At 36.0% G+C, this 18,549-nt stretch overlaps 1 protein-coding gene across 17 annotated transcripts; it reads right to left on the reverse strand.

Moving 5' to 3' along the window:
* Positions 1-11,621: 11,621 nt before the first annotated feature.
* LOC145047517 (trigger factor-like protein TIG, Chloroplastic) lies at positions 11,622-18,504 on the reverse strand. Of its 17 annotated transcripts, XM_078995805.1 has the most exons (23): positions 18,379-18,501; positions 18,061-18,207; positions 17,818-17,882; positions 17,306-17,351; positions 17,118-17,167; positions 16,976-17,019; positions 16,833-16,904; positions 16,561-16,710; positions 16,153-16,227; positions 15,970-16,070; positions 15,839-15,894; positions 15,706-15,730; positions 15,025-15,079; positions 14,790-14,927; positions 14,489-14,662; positions 14,134-14,396; positions 13,827-14,033; positions 13,477-13,623; positions 13,252-13,397; positions 13,108-13,178; positions 12,741-12,800; positions 12,375-12,489; positions 11,624-12,033 (listed from the first exon to the last, which is right to left on the reverse strand). In XM_078995805.1, the coding sequence occupies exons 18-20, from the start codon at positions 13,610-13,612 to the stop codon at positions 13,143-13,145; spliced, it is 318 nt and encodes a 105-aa protein (XP_078851931.1). In that variant the 5' UTR covers positions 13,613-13,623; positions 13,827-14,033; positions 14,134-14,396; positions 14,489-14,662; positions 14,790-14,927; positions 15,025-15,079; positions 15,706-15,730; positions 15,839-15,894; positions 15,970-16,070; positions 16,153-16,227; positions 16,561-16,710; positions 16,833-16,904; positions 16,976-17,019; positions 17,118-17,167; positions 17,306-17,351; positions 17,818-17,882; positions 18,061-18,207; positions 18,379-18,501; the 3' UTR covers positions 11,624-12,033; positions 12,375-12,489; positions 12,741-12,800; positions 13,108-13,142. The 17 variants fall into 17 exon arrangements, with proteins under 17 accessions (XP_078851940.1, XP_078851942.1, XP_078851931.1 ...); XM_078995813.1 differs by having other exon boundaries at positions 13,832-14,033; positions 14,489-14,927; positions 18,379-18,504; XM_078995807.1 differs by having other exon boundaries at positions 14,489-14,927; positions 17,144-17,167.
* Positions 18,505-18,549: the final 45 nt, after the last annotated feature.

Consider the following 18,549-nt stretch of genomic DNA (forward strand, 5'->3'; position numbering starts at 1 on the left):
AGGCATGTAGATATGAAATAATGTACTAAGGCTTATATTGTACTGTTTATACTTTTGATCTGTACGAACATGACATCCCGAGTCTTTTAATGAAATACATTTCTATGGAAATGTTTTTGATAAATCTTTATCATATTATTGTTTTGGGACAAATTCCGCAACCCTTTTATTAAAAGATAACTCTGATTTTGAAATAAAGTATAAACAAAACCGGTCCTTTCTGGCCGTGATTTTGGGGATGTCACAGTTGGTATCAGAGCATTAGTTTAAGCGAACTAGGAATTTGTAGGATTTCTAGACTTAAACTTAGAATGCTAAGCGATGATTGTGAGGTGTGAGCACTAGCTTATTTTAGGAATTGTGCCTAAAATGCTTTTATGTGCTAAATGCTTTATGCATGATATGCTATTATTTTGTTCGGATCTATGGTCTGTTGCCGACCGGATCTGGAAACCTTATGTGTTTAGGATTCTAAACGTACGACTACGATATTAGAACTAGCATGTAAACGTTTCGGAGTGATAAGGACGATTTAAAACGTCTCTCCTAAATAAAGATCTAAATTCACCTTATTCGGTGTATAGATCAAGATGGCATGGACCCGTAGCGGAAACGTGAACGCAAATGGAGGTAGGAACCAACCCCCAGTGGTTCAGCAAATACCTATTGTTGAAGAAGTTGCACCTGAGCCAGTTACCATGGCTGGAGTTCAAGCCATGATTCAGGCTATGCTAGCTGAACAAAGGGAAGAAATGAGACGGATGCTCCACGAGAATAGAGAGGAACCTACCATACATGTTGAACCGACGGAGCCAGTTCCCGAGCCATCTGAGGAAGGGAACTATAGCCGTCAAGTGAGTCAAATAGGGACTCAAGGTGAACAAAGGGATGGCCCAGAAGGGAGAAACAACAAGGATGGGCGGATGTACAAAAATTTCTTGGGTGCAAAACCACCAAGTCTCTCAGGAAGCCCAAAGCCTGTTGAGATTATGGACTGGATCTCCGAAATGGAGATGGTGTTTGAGAGCTGCGACTGCAACGAAAAGCAGAAGACTATCTTCGCTGTGAGACAATTGAAAACTGGAGTCTTGAGTTGGTGGAAGCTATTGGCAGATACGATGCCACGAGGAGAAGCCCTGAAAATATCATGGGATGAGTTCTTGGAACAACTGAAGGCACAGTACTGTTCAGAGATAGACCTGATTGATTTGAACAATGAGTTCCAAAATTTGAAGAAGGGGAGAATGAGCATCGATGACTATGCTACTGCATTTACGGAAAAGATGAAGTTGTTTCCATACCTAGTGCCAACCGAACTTTCTAAAATTGAGAAATTCGCAAACGGACTGCCGACTGACTTTGGCCCAACAGTCAAGATGGCAACCACTCTGAAATCAGCTGTTCGAGCAGCTAAAAATGTGGAGACCCAACAAAAGGAAAGAGGTCTAGAAAGGGCTGAGGTTGGTGAGAAACGGAAGTTCGATGGATCCTCGAAGTCCAACAAGAAGAGTAGGTTCTCAAAGTCTGGTTCGAGAGGAGGAGGATCAGAAGCGAAGTGGTGTGACAAGTGCAAGAAAAAGCACACTGGGAAGTGTGACGGAGGGGTCACTTGTTACAAATGCGGAAAGCCTGGGCACTATGCCAATGAATGCACCCTTAACCAGAAGGCCTGTTATGGGTGTAATGAAGAAGGGCACATTTTGAAGGACTGCCCGAAGAAGAAGGAGGCAGGAAGACCCAACATACCACCAAAGCCGAAGGCGAGAGCCTTCCAGATGACGCTCGAGGCTGCAAAGGAGGCAGCAGACGTCGCTTCAGGTACCTTTCTTGTAAATGGTTTGCCTGCAAATATACTGTTTGATTCCGGAGCCAACTACTCCTTTGTGTCGCATAAATTTAGTGCGAAATTAGCATTACCTGTAGAAAAACTAGATAATGCCCTGATTGTAGAAGTTGCCAGTGGCAAATTCGTACCTGTTAGTAATCGTATTAGGAACATCGTCATTGACCTAAATGGAAACGAATTCCATGAGGAACTATTACCCATAGAGTTAAATGGTTTTGACATCGTTTTGGGTATGGATTGGCTTAGCGCCAACGATGCCGAGATATTATGTCGAAAGAAGATAGTTAGGATAAACCCACCCGGAAAGGAATCATTTATGGTGTACGGGGACAAACGCAGAGTGAGTTCTGGAATCATCTCCCTGATGAAAGCCAGGAAAGGTTTGTCCAAAGGATGTGCATCATACTTGGCATTCGTAATCGATGCTAAGAAAGAAAAGAAAGAGGTGCAGAATATACCGGTTGTGTGCGATTATCCGGAAGTCTTTCCCGAAGATCTTCCCGGATTACCACCTGATAGGCAAGTGGAGTTTCGTATAGACTTATTACCAGGAACAACACCGATAGCAAAGGCACCTTACCGATTAGCACCGACGGAGATGAAGGAGCTCATGACGCAACTTCAGGAGCTGTTGGACAGCGGTTTCATTCGACCTAGTTCATCACCCTGGGGAGCTCCGGTGTTATTCGTGAAGAAGAAGGACGGAAGCATGAGGATGTGCATAGACTACCGAGAGCTGAATAAGGCAACGGTGAAAAACAAGTATCCATTGCCGAGGATTGATGACCTATTCGATCAGCTGCAAGGTTCGAGCTACTTCTCAAAGATCGATCTTAGGTCAGGATATCATCAGCTAAAGGTGAGAGAGCAGGATATTGAAAAGACTGCATTCAGAACAAGATATGGACACTACGAGTTCTTGGTTATGTCATTCGGACTAACCAATGCCCCCGCAACATTCATGGATTTAATGAATAGGGTTTGTAAACCATTCCTCGATAAATCTGTGATAGTGTTCATCGACGACATTCTCATCTACTCGAAAAGCCAGGAGGAGCATGGCAAGCATCTACAAGAAGTGTTGGAGGTGTTAAAGAAGGAGAAGCTTTTTGTAAAGTTCTCCAAATGCGACTTTTGGATACGAGAAGTCCAATTCTTGGGCCATGTTGTTAACCAGGAGGGAATAATGGTTGACCCCGCCAAGATCGAGGCTGTAATGAAGTGGGAACGTCCGAAGAGTCCCACAGAGATTCGAAGCTTTCTAGGATTAGCCGGATATTATCGACAGTTTATCCAAGGTTTTTCTTCGATAGCTGCTCCATTAACAGCTTTGACCCATAAAGGAGCTACGTATACATGGAGTGAGAAACACGATGAGGTGTTTGAGAAGCTAAAAAAGAAGTTATGTGAAGCACCGATACTTTCTCTACCCGATGGAGTTGAAGATTTCGCAGTTTATAGTGATGCATCTGGAGTCGGGTTGGGTTGTGTTCTGACCCAAAGAGAAAAGGTGATAGCATACGCATCTCGACAATTGAAAGAGCACGAAAAGAACTACCCCACTCATGATCTGGAGTTGGCAGCGGTAGTATTCGCCTTAAAGATATGGAGGCATTACCTCTACGGCACGAAGTGCAAGCTCTTCACTGATCATAAGAGTCTCCAGTACCTCTTTAGTCAGAAGGAGTTGAACATGAGGCAACGACGCTGGCTAGAACTTCTCAAGGACTACGACTGTGAGATACTTTACCACCCAGGTAAAGCAAATATTGTTGTTGATGCTCTCAGTTGGAAAGTCAATCTTGAAAGAAAAAGGCCAAGAGCGTTAAGAATTGAAGTCGTCTCGACGATTGTGGAAAGTATCAGGAAAGCTCAAGAAGAAGCCTTAGAAAAGAATGACCGAAAGGAAGAACGTTTGGGAAAAACGTTAGTGTTCGGTACGAACAGTCGAGGACTGAAGGTATTCCAAGATCGAATTTGGGTACCTAAGACGGGAGGAATAAGAGATCTTCTAATGGAAGAAGCACACAAGACCATGTACTCGATTCATCCTGGTAGCACTAAAATGTATAGGGACCTAAAACCCTACTACTGGTGGCCGACGATGAAGCTCGATGTTGCGAAGTATGTGGTTGAGTGCGTAACATGTGCGAGGGTTAAGGCACAACATCAGAAACCGTATGGGAGTTTAGAACCTTTACCTGTACCCATGGGTAAATGGGAAGACATCACCATGGATTTTGTGATTAAACTGCCCAGAACAAAGAACGGACACGACATGATTTGGGTAGTCGTGGATCGTTTCACCAAGAGTGCACACTTCATAGCAGCCAACGAGAAGTGGTCTATGGATAAGCTCGCAAATGCTTACGTGAAGGAAATTGTAAGACTTCACGGTGTCCCTCTTACGATTGTGTCAGATCGTGATAGTCGTTTCACGTCGAGGTTTTGGAGGATTCTACAAGAGGAGTTGGGTACAAAGTTGTGTTTGAGTACTGCTTACCATCCGCAAACTGATGGTCAGAGCGAAAGAACGATTCAGACGTTGGAAGATATGCTGAGAGCATGTACCCTCGAATTCCAAGGGAATTGGGACGAACACTTACCTCTAGTAGAATTTTCCTACAACAATAGTTTTCACTCGAGCATCAAGATGGCACCTTATCAAGCCTTGTATGGACAGAAGTGTCGTACGCCGTCTTGTTGGCTTGAAGCCGGAGAGAAGCAGTTTATGGGCCCCGATATGGTCCATGAGACTGCTGATAAATTGAAGGTGATTAGGGAAAGAATGTTAGCAGCTCAGGATCGTCAGAAGAGCTATGCTGACAAGAAAAGACGACCGATAACCTTCGAAGTTGGGGATTCCGTTTTGCTTAAAGTCTCACCGTGGAAGGGACTTATACGATTTGGGAAACGAGGAAAGTTGAGTCCAAGGTTTATTGGACCGTTCAAAGTTCTTCAGAAGATTGGGAACCAAGCTTACAAGCTGGAATTGCCCGAAGAACTCAATGGTATTCATAACACCTTCCATGTGTGTTATTTGAGGAAATTCACGGGAGATGTTCCCGACATAATTCCAATCTCAGAGTTAAGGATGGATGAAAATAAAAGGCTGATCGAAGAGCCCGAGGCAATTATTGACCGTAAGACTAAGAAGTTACGACGCAAGATGGTCGACTTAGTACTAGTCCGATGGAAACATTCGAATGGGCCGAATCTCACTTGGGAAACAGAGGATGACATCATGAGTCGCTATCCACATTTGTTTGCTGATGCATGATTCCGGGACAGAATCATCCTAAGGGGGAGAGAATTGTAACGTCCGGGTTTCAGGGCTAAGCATTTTTGTCAATGTAATAGTCTAGGTCAACTATTGTAAATCTTTTTGAAGTAATAAATATGAAATATTTGAGTATTATGTGAATTATGTGTTTATTATTTAATTATAAACGTATAATTAATAAAGAATAAAAATGAGCGTCAAAAATTAAAGTGTGAGATAATCCCGATATCTCTATATAAAGTTGTAGAATATGTCTCATGGTTTCCGTACATATAAAGAACGCCGAAATCCGAGTTATAACGAAGAAGTTATGACTCGCCCAAGTTTTACGGCAAAACCGGCACGGCACCGGGAGACGTAAATAGTGAATTTACGATAGAAGACTTTTTAGCTTTAGAAATATAAACAAAAGTCGTAGAATATGTTAAACTAAGAACATCGATAAAAAGAACGCCCAAATCTGACTTCGTATGAAGAAGTTATGATTTTTCGAAGTTTCGGACTTGCAATGTACAACCCGAAATTCGAATATTAGATCAAGTGATTTTTAGCCAACACGACCTAAACGAGAATCGAAGATCTCGTTAAGAGTAGCTCAACGAGAAAAACATGGGCGAAAACGGATGTCGGATGAAGAAGTTATGAGGATTTAACAGACCAATCATATCCCGGCCTGTTGATAATATACAATTTAAATCGAGCCAAAATTAGCCGACGAAGTCTAAATGAAAGTTGTAGAGTACGTTCCCACCTTCGCGTGGATATAAAGAACGTCAAAAACGGAGCTCGTATGCGAAAGTTACGAATTTTTGAAGTTAGGACTCGAAAATGCGAAACCTGGTACGAGACTGATGACGTGGCTCAATCCCAGCCATCGCTTGCGGCCCACGGTCTTCGCTTCGGATTGAGACACGCACCCTTCGCATTACGCCCCGCGTACGAGGTCCGGTACGCCCCGCGTACCTCCGGCCTTATCCGTCCGAGTCCGAGTGCGAGCCAGCTGTTGCGAGCTGGCAACCACCTCCGAGCTACGCCCCGCGTAGCACCACCGAACGCCTAGCGTAGCGAGGCCCTCGCGCCTATAAAAGGGGGCCGAAGGTGCCCTCATTTTTCACACCAAAATCCTTTCTCTCTCTAAATTCTTTCTCTCTCTACAACCCCAAACCACCCCTAAGCCCTAGTTAAACCCCTAGCACCCTAGGGAAGCCCCGGGGCTCCCGGAGTTCCGAGAAAAAGGAGTTTTTCGGTTTCGAAACGCTGCTCCAATTAAGTCTCGGTTTTCGATAAAATTCGCTGTAAGTATGCTACACTTACGCAATTTTTAATATAGCTTTCAAATATTTATAGGAATGTTATTAGGTCCTTAAAATAATTATTTGGGCTATTATTATGAGATATATCGAGTATTATTAATGCTTAATAATACTCAGACTAATTAACTTGTCGCGGTTATTATTAAACTAAACCCTAGTGGTATCGATACTAGGTTTTATCGAAGGAATATCATTTTGAGAGTATCGAAGCGCTGTCCGAGTGCTGAGTCACCACCTAATCAGGTGAGTGCATAGTTACTTTCAACTTACACATAGATATGAAGTATTTTATATAAATTACGTGCTATGTGTATACTTGCTATCTATGCTAGATGAACGTTGTTATACATGTTTTCAATGATTTAAACTGTATATGTATTTTATATCTACGAAAATGTTGGGGTAAAACATGGGTAGATGTAATAGGTGATGTGTGATAAAATGATGAGAGGCCTCGATGTTGTTGTTGTTGATCCAGTCATCTAGCGGAGTATAGATGACGAGCACGGACTCTTCTAGACAGTCCAGTGGAACACTAGCAGGCTCGCAACCTGTAGGTGTTGTGAACGATGTGTTCACCGGTGTACTCCATCCCCCACATGGTTGCCTATTAGGACATTTATTGCTAAGGAATCCCCTTAGCAGTAGTGTCCGTCCCGATGATGATCCTTAGGCTAGGTCCCTTATGATAGGTGTTTAGGGACGTAAAGTGAGGATAACGGGAACGGGTAATCGGGTTATTGTTGATTGATGAAATTAATAAACTTATTTATTGTGGGTTGAAAACCCTATGTGCTCACCAGGCTCCCAAGCTTGACCCACTCAGTTTTATGTATTACAGGTAGTGGCGCATGAGCATAGGTGTGATGTTTTGGACGAGGGATTACGGATATAGGCCTGTAGATATGAAATAATGTAGTAAGGCTTATATTGTACTGTTTATACTTTTGATCTGTACAAACATGACATCCCGAGTCTTTTAATGAAATACATTTCTATGGAAATGCTTTTGATAAATCTTTATCATATTAAAAGATAACTCTAATTTTGAAATAAAGTATAAACAAAACCGGTCCTTTCTTGCCGTGATTTTGGGGATGTCACATTTATGGAATGATTAGGGCACATGAGTTCGAAAACCTCATGCATACACACATGAAAATCGTGATATACAAGCTTGTTATAAGTTAGATCAATCACTATTACAAGTCTCGCATAACTCGAACCGAATACTAGTAATTTTGTTAGTTTAGTGAACATTACTCTGATCACCTTAAGAATCGATGCACTTCCACAAAATCAACCATAGGAGCAAGTATACCAAATCTAAGTTTTAGTTTGAATGTTTAAGTTTCTAGACTTGCAAAACTAGTGAAAAACCCTTTACTTATTTAATTGTTATCTTAGAATGTGATTTTAATTATTAATTATGTTCCTTGTGTTCGATACCCGATTATTTGTGCTATTCTATCTCATTATAGGTACACTACCTAGACGTAGTAGCTAGTTACATTAGTTGGTTTAAACCAGTGCATATTTAAATACTCCAAGCAGGGTATTTTTTTGATGGCCTATATTCATCATCTATGTTATTCGGGGATTTTTTTTTATCCAGATTCAACAATGGAAAACCCCATGTTCGTATTTAGGGTTCTAGGTTCTAACCATTCAAGATTGCATCGATGTTGGTTTGGGTTTGCTTCTTCGACTTTTAACAGATCCATGGAAGAAGAGAGAGAGAGAGAGAGAGAGAGAGAGAGAGAGAGAGAGAGAGAGAGAGAGAGAGAGAGACCCTTTTATATTAAATATTTTTTATTTTATTTTTTTAAATCAGACATAACTTCATAAACGGTCTCTGTGATAGTGAAATGATGATAATACCATTAAGTTAACAGACAAAAGATAACGAAGTGAATAATAAGGACCAAACAATAAAAGTTTTGAAACCACAAAGACCATCTGAGAGGTTTTTTGAATAAAAGGTTTAAGTAAAATAAGGGCAAAAAAGTTAAGGGCAAACAATAAAAGTTATTTTATCTTCATCTTCAGATTTCGGGATTGAGAAGATGAAGATAAGGGCAAAAAAGTTAAGGACAAACAATAAAAGTTAAACTTCAGATTTCGGGATTGAGAAGATGAAGATAAGGGCAAAAAAGTTATTTTACTTAAACCTTTTATTTAATGTTAGAAATAAAATAACTTTTTTGCCCTTATCTTCATCTTCTCAATCTCCTTTGTCTTAAATCATATTCTTTTTTTTTATTTAGTTTGTTGGTACCCTGGATCTTATTTTTGTTTTAGTTCAATTTTTGGAGTTTAAGATGGAGGATGATGAAGGATAAAAAGACGCGGACAAAATAGTCATATTTCACTGACAATTTGCAACAACATCAGTACTAGGGACAAACCTTGCAACAAAACTATACTAACAAAATATCTAGATGAAAACCATAACTTTTGAAATATCACAAGGACAAATTCGTTATTTACTCTATAAATTATAATAGTGGCATGTTACCTTAAAAACAAAAATAAAATACTCAATTTAAGTAATTTTAAATGTATGGTTATTTTCATACCACATTTTTCTAGATAAAACCCTTCATTTCTCTCATTTTTGTAAATACTCTGCAACATGAAATTGCAATTAATACGATTGTGGGTGATAGAAGTTGGAGGGCAAAATAGTCATTTACCTTCCATTAGTTTTTGATACTCATGTACTTGGATGTTTTAACTTAAGACAATAATATACTGCCTGACTGTGTATGTTGAATGGTATGAATAAGATCCCACTGAAATGCCCAAACCTCGATTTACATGTCTCTAACAGATTTAGCTAAAATTAGCCAAAAGGGTAAATGCGTAAATTTGGCCAAAATATAAAAAACTCTTTTCGCAAGTGTTCCCATAGAATATTCTGTTTTTTAAAAAGCATCAGGATCCTTGACACGGCTTTCATAATCCAAAAATCTTGACCACTACATAACTAGAAATAACATTAAATAATTTATTTTTCTATTAACTTTATAACAGAAAATCAACGTACTTTATTCTTTTTTTTTTCCTTTACCCATAATAGCAGGCAGCATACTTATATTGTTTATCCATAATAGCAAAGTACTTAATTTCTTTACTGATAAAAGCAAAAGCAAAAGCAATAAATACACTTTGTTCTTTATCCATAATGAACATACTTATATTGTCTATAACAACACCTCCAATAACCTTAATGTTTTATTCAATTTGAATACCCTGAAACCATGTGATAGTTTTTAACTAGTATTGTAGGTGGTGAGGGTAGAAGAGTAAATTTACTTGCCTTTTTTGAATTGGATCGGAATCCAGCCGAGACAGAAGAAGTAAATCAAGCGAGGAAGCAGTTGTGTAATGGGCTGTTTAGTAGTTCCATACTGAAACAATAGTAGACATGTTTGATAATCGCATCTAAGAATTGGAATTGTGGATTCCAGTGGAATAAGAATTCGAGATTCCATTCAACGGTGCATTTGGTTGAAAATTATGATGGAATTCCACTCTGTCATTTTCATATTTGACGGACTTCAACCATTCATAGAAGAGCTTCGCTTACTGGTGTCTAAATATAAGATGTGGCCTTGATGAGCCCTAAAACTAAAGCAACATGAACTGATGATCAAGTAACACAGACTACCATCTTTTAATCTCCATTTTTGTATCCATAAAGTTCAAAAGAGTAAGAGAAAGATTGAATTTTTTGCTAAATGAAAGCTACTTTTATCAAGTCAACCATAGATATAGACAAAAATCCGGAAAATCTAAGACATCATTATTATCAGTGCCACATTTATTGAAAAAGAACAAAAAGGGTTATTTGCCTTATATCAGGGACAATACACAATCTGATCTAACTCAAAAAAACCAACAAAACAAAAAATAAATGGAGGAGAAAGAGACAGAAACTCAGTGTGCAATGCTTGTGTAAAATCATGTCATTAACTTTCCTTTGGTATATAGTTCTAAGTAGATCCTTGTGTATAGTGTTTGATCCTTTTAGCGATGATGATGCAATGCTTTAAAAAAAAAAAAAATCATTACCAAAAGATACACTAGCTTTTTTTTTTTTAAACTTTATAGATTTTTCTAAAACTTAATAGGTTAGATTTTTAAAACACGTTTTCTTAATAGGAAAAAAACTAAAAGTTCAATTTCTTAATAAGTTTGATATTGAAACTATAATACTATAAACAAAATAATGCTACAATTACTTAAAGTAGATTGTCTTAATATGAAAAAAATAAAGTAGCTGGAAAGAAAATTGAAGGTATAATGTTTATAAATGGTAACAAAAATCAAAGATGCTTAAATTTTCAAAGTATCATGTCTTAATAGTAAATGATTACATGAAAATTTATAATAAGATATATTTCAAGTATACTGTCTAAGTAGGAAAAAAAGAGAAGTATAAAGTCTAAACTTTAAATATGTTAGATTTTCAACGTGTAATGTTGATTGAAAAACACAACGTTTAAATATGTTAGATTTGAATATAAAATGCTACAGATGTTGATCAAAATCAAACATGTATAGGTTTTCAAAATACAAAGTCTGAATAGTTAGATTTTAAAATGCATTGTCTTAATAGGAAAAAGAAAAACTCAAAGTAGGTCTTAAGAAGTTAGCTCAAAGTATATATTGTCTTAATTTGTAAAAAACAAAGTAACTGGAAAGAAAATTGAAAGTATAATGCAACAAACAGCAACCAAAATCAGACATGTTATAACTTTTAAGATTGCACTGTCTTTTTATCAAGAACAAAATAATAGAAAATATCTTAATAGGCTTATTTTCCATGAAAGTATAAAATTAATAAAATTACAGTGTCTTAATAGATTTGATTATGAAAGTATAATGTTTTAATAGAAGGTTATATACCTTTGCATCTAAATAGCATTCAGTTGCAACATACAAACTTATGAGGCCAATATGGAAAGGATTTTTTTTTATTGTTACCTTATTAGACATTTTAAATGTATATTAAGTAATCATCAAAGTACAGTTATTGGAGATAGATGTTTATGTCTGTTATTATGATAACAAGACAGAATTAGCGAAAAGTTAGCAAAGTCAAACACATTATTACATTGTGATTGAGCAAAAGGATTGGAACTAGTTACACTTCTATTTCTAACTGAGTAAAATTACAAATAACAAATTATCTTTCCCTAATTGAATCTTTAATGGCTCAAAAAGTTGTTTGATATTTTAATTTGGTTTGGTTTGTGATTATTTACTTTTGTCTACATAATTCAATCCAACAACATTTTCACCCGCAAAACAACTCTTTAACTTAATCAAGGCATTTCATCAGACACCTAAAGTGCAGAGTAGGTGATCTAATTCAAAAACCCAACAAAACAAAAGATAAATGGAGGAGAAAAAGAGAAAGAAACCCAGTGAGGCTAGTAGATCCTTGGGTGTTTGATCTGTTTAAAATTGTTAATTGCTACCAAAAGAATTTACCATTTTGATGTGCAATTTTACTTAATTGTATCAGAATCCACTGGAAACAGAAGATCCATCGTTTTGTTTGAAGTAGTTGTGCAATGAGCCTGCCATATCAAAACAATAATAGACATGTTATAAGAAAATGGTATCGCGGATTCCGACAGAGTTGGAATTCGAGATTCCATTTCATGACATGTTTGGTTGATGATTGGGACGGAATTTAGTTCTGGTCGATTGGTAATCGCTTCACAGCCAAGAATTGGAATTGTGGATTCCAAGGGAATTGGAATTCGAGATTCCATTCAATGGTGCATTTGGTTGAAAACTAAGACAGAATTCAACCCTGTCAAATTCCTTCAAATTTCAAATTTGATGGACTTCAACCATTCATGAGGGCAGGTGGTTTCAATTTCATTACTCTTTTTTTATTAAATGACCAAAATACCCTCCATCATGGTTGAAATTTGGACCTAATCTTTCCATAAAAAAACAAAACACCAGAAAGCTTGTGATTCCTCTTTCATGATGAATAATGATACTGAAGAGAGACCACTCAAACCCTGTGAGAAAAAAAAAAAAATTGTTTCTTACAAGTATTAGCAAAATATTGTGTATAACAAAAAAACCCATAAATAATTAACAATCAAATTTAGTTTTTTTTTTGCAATGTTCATCCCTGGCACTAACGGTGTACTCAAATTTTGTTTAAATAAAACGACTCATTAGTTTTAAGTAAAATGTTTTTTTTTCCCTTATCTTCATCTTCTCAATCTCCTTCCATCTTATATCATAAAAACCTAACTAAATTCACCTCATATCAATTGAGCCGTCAACATAACATATCCCCAGTCTTGTAAATCACCACATTCACCTAAAAGTCGAAAAAATAATAATAATAAATTAATAAGCGCAACTAATTTCAATAACCGAGACCCGCCTAATTACTTAACTTTTATAACACCACAGCGTTCACTTTTTAGGCTTTTACTTTGGAATCTTTTCTTTGATAAAAAAAAAAAAATCAAATAGGAGGTAGCATGTAAATCTTGTCACACAGAATGACGAAAATAAGCAACATTAGCTATCAGGAATGATATGCTTACCCAAAAGAAGACAAAATATAAGCAGATAAAATTGTGTAAAAAGTCAAAACATGATTAATAGACAAAGTTTATAACCTGTGCATCCAGTAAGAAGCTTATCAGCAATGGAGTTATTCATCTCTGGTAGTTCTCAATTTACATTCAACCTACTGAAACATTTGCAAGAAAATTAATATTTGTGTAGATTATTAACAGAATTAGTAAGAGGAGGGGGCTTACTGTAAAATGACAAGGAAGGCCACGTAGATCTTGTTGTTTCCATGAATCTGACAAGAAAGATTTTGTTTCATCTCCTTGAATTCCAATTATGGCATCAAGAAAACCAGGAATAACTCTATCTCCATCTTCTGTATCAAATTTGAAACCTGCAAATGCAACCAAACATTATAATGGAATGTAATGACCCATTCCATTCCATTCGCTTGTGATTCCATTCCATAATACCTTTACTCTCTGCAGCTGGAACATTTTTCACTTCTGATCCTTCTTGTTCCACAGAAAGTAAACATACTTGACTACTTTTGAAGGTTAGGGCTGAAACCGCATTGTCTGATGTACACATCGCTTCAATAATCTCCATGTGATTTTAAACTGAAATAAAGAGACAAAAAAAAAAAAAAAAAGGTATCTGGTTAAAGAATGTATCATCACCAAACATGTATATACATTTTCAAATTCTAAATTTGGAAAACCGAAGCATGTGGACTTAACTTTTAAATGCTACACAGTATAAAAATGGGGTTTGAACATTAGTCTATAAAAAAAATAGCAATTATAAAGGGATGAAAAATAACCTGACCCGACTATGGAAAGGTGAAGAATGGCATTTATAAGTTGAAGAAGTAAATCACCAGAAGATAACATAACACCCAAGAGCTGGTTCTGATCCTTATCGACTTTTGTAGTTGATAAAATCTCTGCCATGCTAACAACCCCAGATAATGGAGATCTTATCTCATGTGACATGGTTGCCAAAATTTGTTTTGCTCTCATTGTTTCCTCTAAAAGAAATTGATTCACGCAAAATGCTCAGCAAATCATTTTTATATCAAAAAAATATAATAAAATTTATAAGGTTTAAGAGAAGAAAAGCTTACCAACCTGTAATATGAATAGTTTTGTTAACTTCTGTCTCTTTAGCCTTCTAGACGACTATTTCTTCCCAGAGTTTTGCCATCTTTTCTCTCCTTAATTTTTACCTGTCACATGATAAATATATATTAAAAATCTTTTGGCACCAAATAATTCGGTCTTATTTTCCCTTTTCCTGGTAATCCTTTTTCAAGAACTTCTCTTTTGAAGTCTTGGGATTCCTTTACAGCGCCACCTTTGAATATTTCTACATCTGTTTTCCCAATTATATCCTGTGCGTAGTATTAGGGGGAAAAAAAAGACATGGTTCAAAAATATTCTATTAACTCACAACAAATATTAACTTTGATGATCATCATAATACCTCTTCTCGTAAACTTGGAAAATGATTAAAAATGAAGCGATATCACAGCTCGTTCATTAAGTTTAAATTAAAATGGATTTATCAGTCATCAATGGATCTCTTGAAAGCAGTTCATCATTTGCGGATATAAAGAAAGAAAATAAGCTGAATTGGAAGAAACGAACTCAAGGTCACCTGAAAAAAGTAACTGAGTTAGAGAGAATATGACTGAAGTTAAGTGAGACATATTATCAAACACTTGGTATGCAAATTTTGTAATTTTTCAATGTCTGGCGCGTTCTTCCATGAATTTCCATGTGACCTGACAAACTGTTGATTGTCCAACATTGAATGATGCTCTCCTACTGAAACTTGAGATTCACCAGATGCTAATCTTCTTAAAGCGATTGCAACACAAGTCTTCCTTCGATGTTGATGAGTCCTGAAGGAGGTTCGTAACCTGATAGATCCCAAGTGGAAATCAGTGATACAATTATATTATAGATGTGGAAAACTTAAAAATCAGCATGAATCACATAAACAAACACAGTAGTTACCGATTTCCTCGGTTGTCTTCTGATTTTCATGGTGGAAAAAGAGCAAACCCAACTACTGATCGATTTTACACATTTTAGAAGACCCAACAGAATGGAAGAATAAGGTTAGAACCCAAATTACAGAGTAAGCTTGAAGAACAAAGGATTCAAAGATATGGTCATTAAGTAAGTAAGATCCGGATCAAGCTCCATGATTAAGAATTAGTAATTCATCAATCTCTAATCAAGATCTCGGAAAACCTTATTGCAAAAACACACCAAAACAAAACTATGAACATGTTTTAATTGACAACAGAAAGGAAATAAGGAATTGCAACCAAAGATAACATGGGACAAAATAATAGACTTTTTTCGCAAGGTTTCAGCAAAAGACTTCAACTGCTGACGAAATCAACAAAAAAACACCAAAAAAGATTGAAAATTGACTAAAACCCATGAAAGCAATTTTAGGTCTACAGGATGAAGGAGAAAAAGATAGGGACAAAATAGTCATATTTCACATGGACTTCATGGACATTTTGCAACACCAACAGTACCACCAGGGAGAAAACTTTCAACAATACTACACTTTATTGACCAATTGTGCAACAAATGAAATATCTAGATGAAAACCATAACTTTTGAAATATCATAAGGACGAAATTGTAATTTACTCTATAAATAATAATAACGGCATGTTACCTGACAATAACCATCGAGATCAAAGCTGTAGAATGAGTAAGTCAATAGTGAGCTGTCAGTTCTTTACCTTAAAAACAAAAATAAAATACTTAAACAAAAATAAATAGTTTGAAATGTATGGTTATTTTCATACCACATCTTTCTCAATCAAACCCTTCCTTCCTCTAATTTTTGTAAACCTTTTATACTCTGCAACATGAAATTGCAATAAATATAAAAACCTCTTTTGGGTGATAGAACTTGGAGGGGAAAATAGTCATTTACCTGCTATTGGTTTTTGATAGTCAGTCATGTACTCTGATGTTTTAACTGAGACAACATACTGTTGAATGGTATGAATAAGATCCCACTAAGAATGCATAAACCTGGAATTACATATGTCATGAACATATTTGGTTAAAATTAGCCAAAAGGGTGGATGCGTAAATTTCACCAAAATATAAAAACCTCTTTTTGCCCCTATAGAATGTTCTCTGTTTTAAAGCATCTGGATCCATGACTCAGCCTTCATAATCCAAAAACCTTGAAAAACCATTGTATAACATAAAATTATATCAGTAATCTGATGGCAGAAAGGTGTTCAAAACAATTTTTTATTTTAAAAGTAAAATCTATTATTAAAACTAAAATGTCTTAATAGGTTAGACTTTGAAAATACAATGTCACTACAACTTGGAGGATAATGCTTGCAATTAACTATTGTTACAGAACCACTAATATTCGATAATGAAAATTGTTACTAATGGTAAAACAAAATTATCTATTAAAGTATTAAGATATCCATACTTTCTTGTACAGATCACCAGAAAGAATTGAAGATTACATCATCAGAGATAAGAAAGTGAACACAAGCACCTTCTTTATGTTGACCACTTGTTTTTAACATTTCAACCCACCAAAGACCACACATTGTGGCATTTCCTTCCCTAATGTCCCAATTCGCTAAATAAAAGCACATCTTTTTTTGATTGATTCAAACATCAAGTATGTTAATCCCATCATTTCCTGAAGATGATAAATAAGCACAAGTTTTAGGAACAGAGAGGTATTTCTAGAAATATACAAACATGGTTATAGGTTGATATAATCTTTTGTAATCAGTGGATAGAAGGCTGAAGTCAACCAACCTTTAACCCAATCAATAGGTGTTGTTGAAGGTTGTAGCATGATTTCAGTAAAGAATCTTCTTATCAGTGCAACTGAAATGTCAAAGTCATTAGCAACTAATCACAATTTTAACCATTTAAAAATATCAACTGGGGAAACTTACAATATGTAATGTTTGTGGCACACAAAATATGGCTTGTGAAGAAGCTGCAAGGGCAAATAAATAAATAATTTTAAAATGATAAAATTTAAACTCTTAGAACTATGTGCAACTTTCACTCTATATAATTAGCTGAAAAACATACAGATGGCTATATGAATCGGTAATAACCTGTTTCAATCACTCATTTGTCACCTGCTTCAAGATAAAAAAAAAACAAAAAACAAAAAAAAACATTTCTTAGAAACATCTAAAACTACAAGGGTAAACCTTTTGATAAGTACAACTCCTGGTGAAAAAAAAAGAAGAAGTACATGAATGCCATGATCAAACCTTTTGATTCAAGCTAAATGCAAAACTGGATTCTTTTTTGTATCATCTACACATCACACAATGAGATATAGTAACAGAGAACATTACACATATACAAAAACATTTTAACCTAACGAAGACTTTGTGTTCTTTATTCTTGGAATCTCAGAAATAATGACATAAACAGGCCCACAAAGAAATCCCAACACCTCTTGGAAATATCCTCATTTGATTAATATTCAAGATACACTTCTATTTCTAATTGAATTAGAAATACAAATAATAAATTATCTTTCCCTAACTGAATCTTTAATGACTCAATAAGTTGTTTAATATTTTAATTTGGCTTGTGATTATGTACTTTTGTCTTCACAATTCAATCCAATAACATTTTCACCCTCAAAACAAATCAAAACAACTTTTTTTTAACTTAATTAAGACATTTCATCAAACACCTAAAGTGCATGGTAGAAAGATCTAAATTCTAAAACTAAACAATACTTTTTGGGGTTTCAAAAACATTAAAATTTTACCAACATCGCCACTTGCTTGACCAATCGTCTTTGTTCAATGGATGCTTGACCAAAGATTAGGTGACCTAATTCAAAAAACCAACAAAACAAAAAATAAATGGAGGAGAAACAAAAAGAAACCCAGGAGGTTGTAGCGTTAATTAAGGCTCCAATTAATTAAAATCATGTTATTAATTTACCTTTTAGTGACGATGACGCAATTCTTAGAAAAAAAAATAGAAATCAGATGAGAAAGATCTGTACTCTTTTTCTTGATCGATGATGACGATGAACCAAACTGACATCGGAACCAGACTTCATACAACTATAAAGCATAAAGGAACAACCCAATAGCCCGATAAATGCAGTGATGAAGGGAGGGCTGAAGAATCTTGGCCTAATTGAAAATACCTAACAAAAACAACAACGTAATCAATAATTGCAAAAACAAAAGCAATAATACACACACAAGAGAGAAAGAGGGAAACGCAGAGGATTGTTGAACGCCGGAGAATGAAAGAAAGAGGAAACAATGGTGTCGACAGAAGAAAAAGAGAAGAAGGTGGTGCTTGAAAATAAAACCCTCTATTATTCTTCTTCTTGAAATCTTCTTGAAAGCTGTTTGGAGAGCAGCGGGAAGAGTGAAGAAGGGCTATATAAAGCGCCAATATGAATACGCCGATCCAACCTTTTGACTTCCCACTTCCAACGGTTCTTTTTAAATCCTTTCCAAAATTAACACCTTCCTAATTT

This window comes from Lactuca saligna, chromosome 5 (assembly GCF_052625555.1).
Source record: "Lactuca saligna cultivar CGN05327 chromosome 5, ASM5262555v1, whole genome shotgun sequence".
Classification (NCBI taxonomy): domain Eukaryota; kingdom Viridiplantae; phylum Streptophyta; class Magnoliopsida; order Asterales; family Asteraceae; genus Lactuca; species Lactuca saligna.

Excerpts from the sequence above, each read along its gene's own strand:
- LOC145047517 (XM_078995814.1), bottom strand. The coding sequence starts at position 13,612 with ATGGAGATTATTGAAGCGATGTGTACATCAGACAATGCGGTTTCAGCC. Across the intron at positions 13,398-13,476 it reads TCCAGCTGCAGAGAGTAAAG|GTTTCAAATTTGATACAGAA; the intron begins GTATTATGGAAT and ends TTGCATTTGCAG. Across the intron at positions 13,179-13,251 it reads GCCTTCCTTGTCATTTTACA|GTTGAATGTAAATTGAGAAC; the intron begins GTAAGCCCCCTC and ends ATGTTTCAGTAG.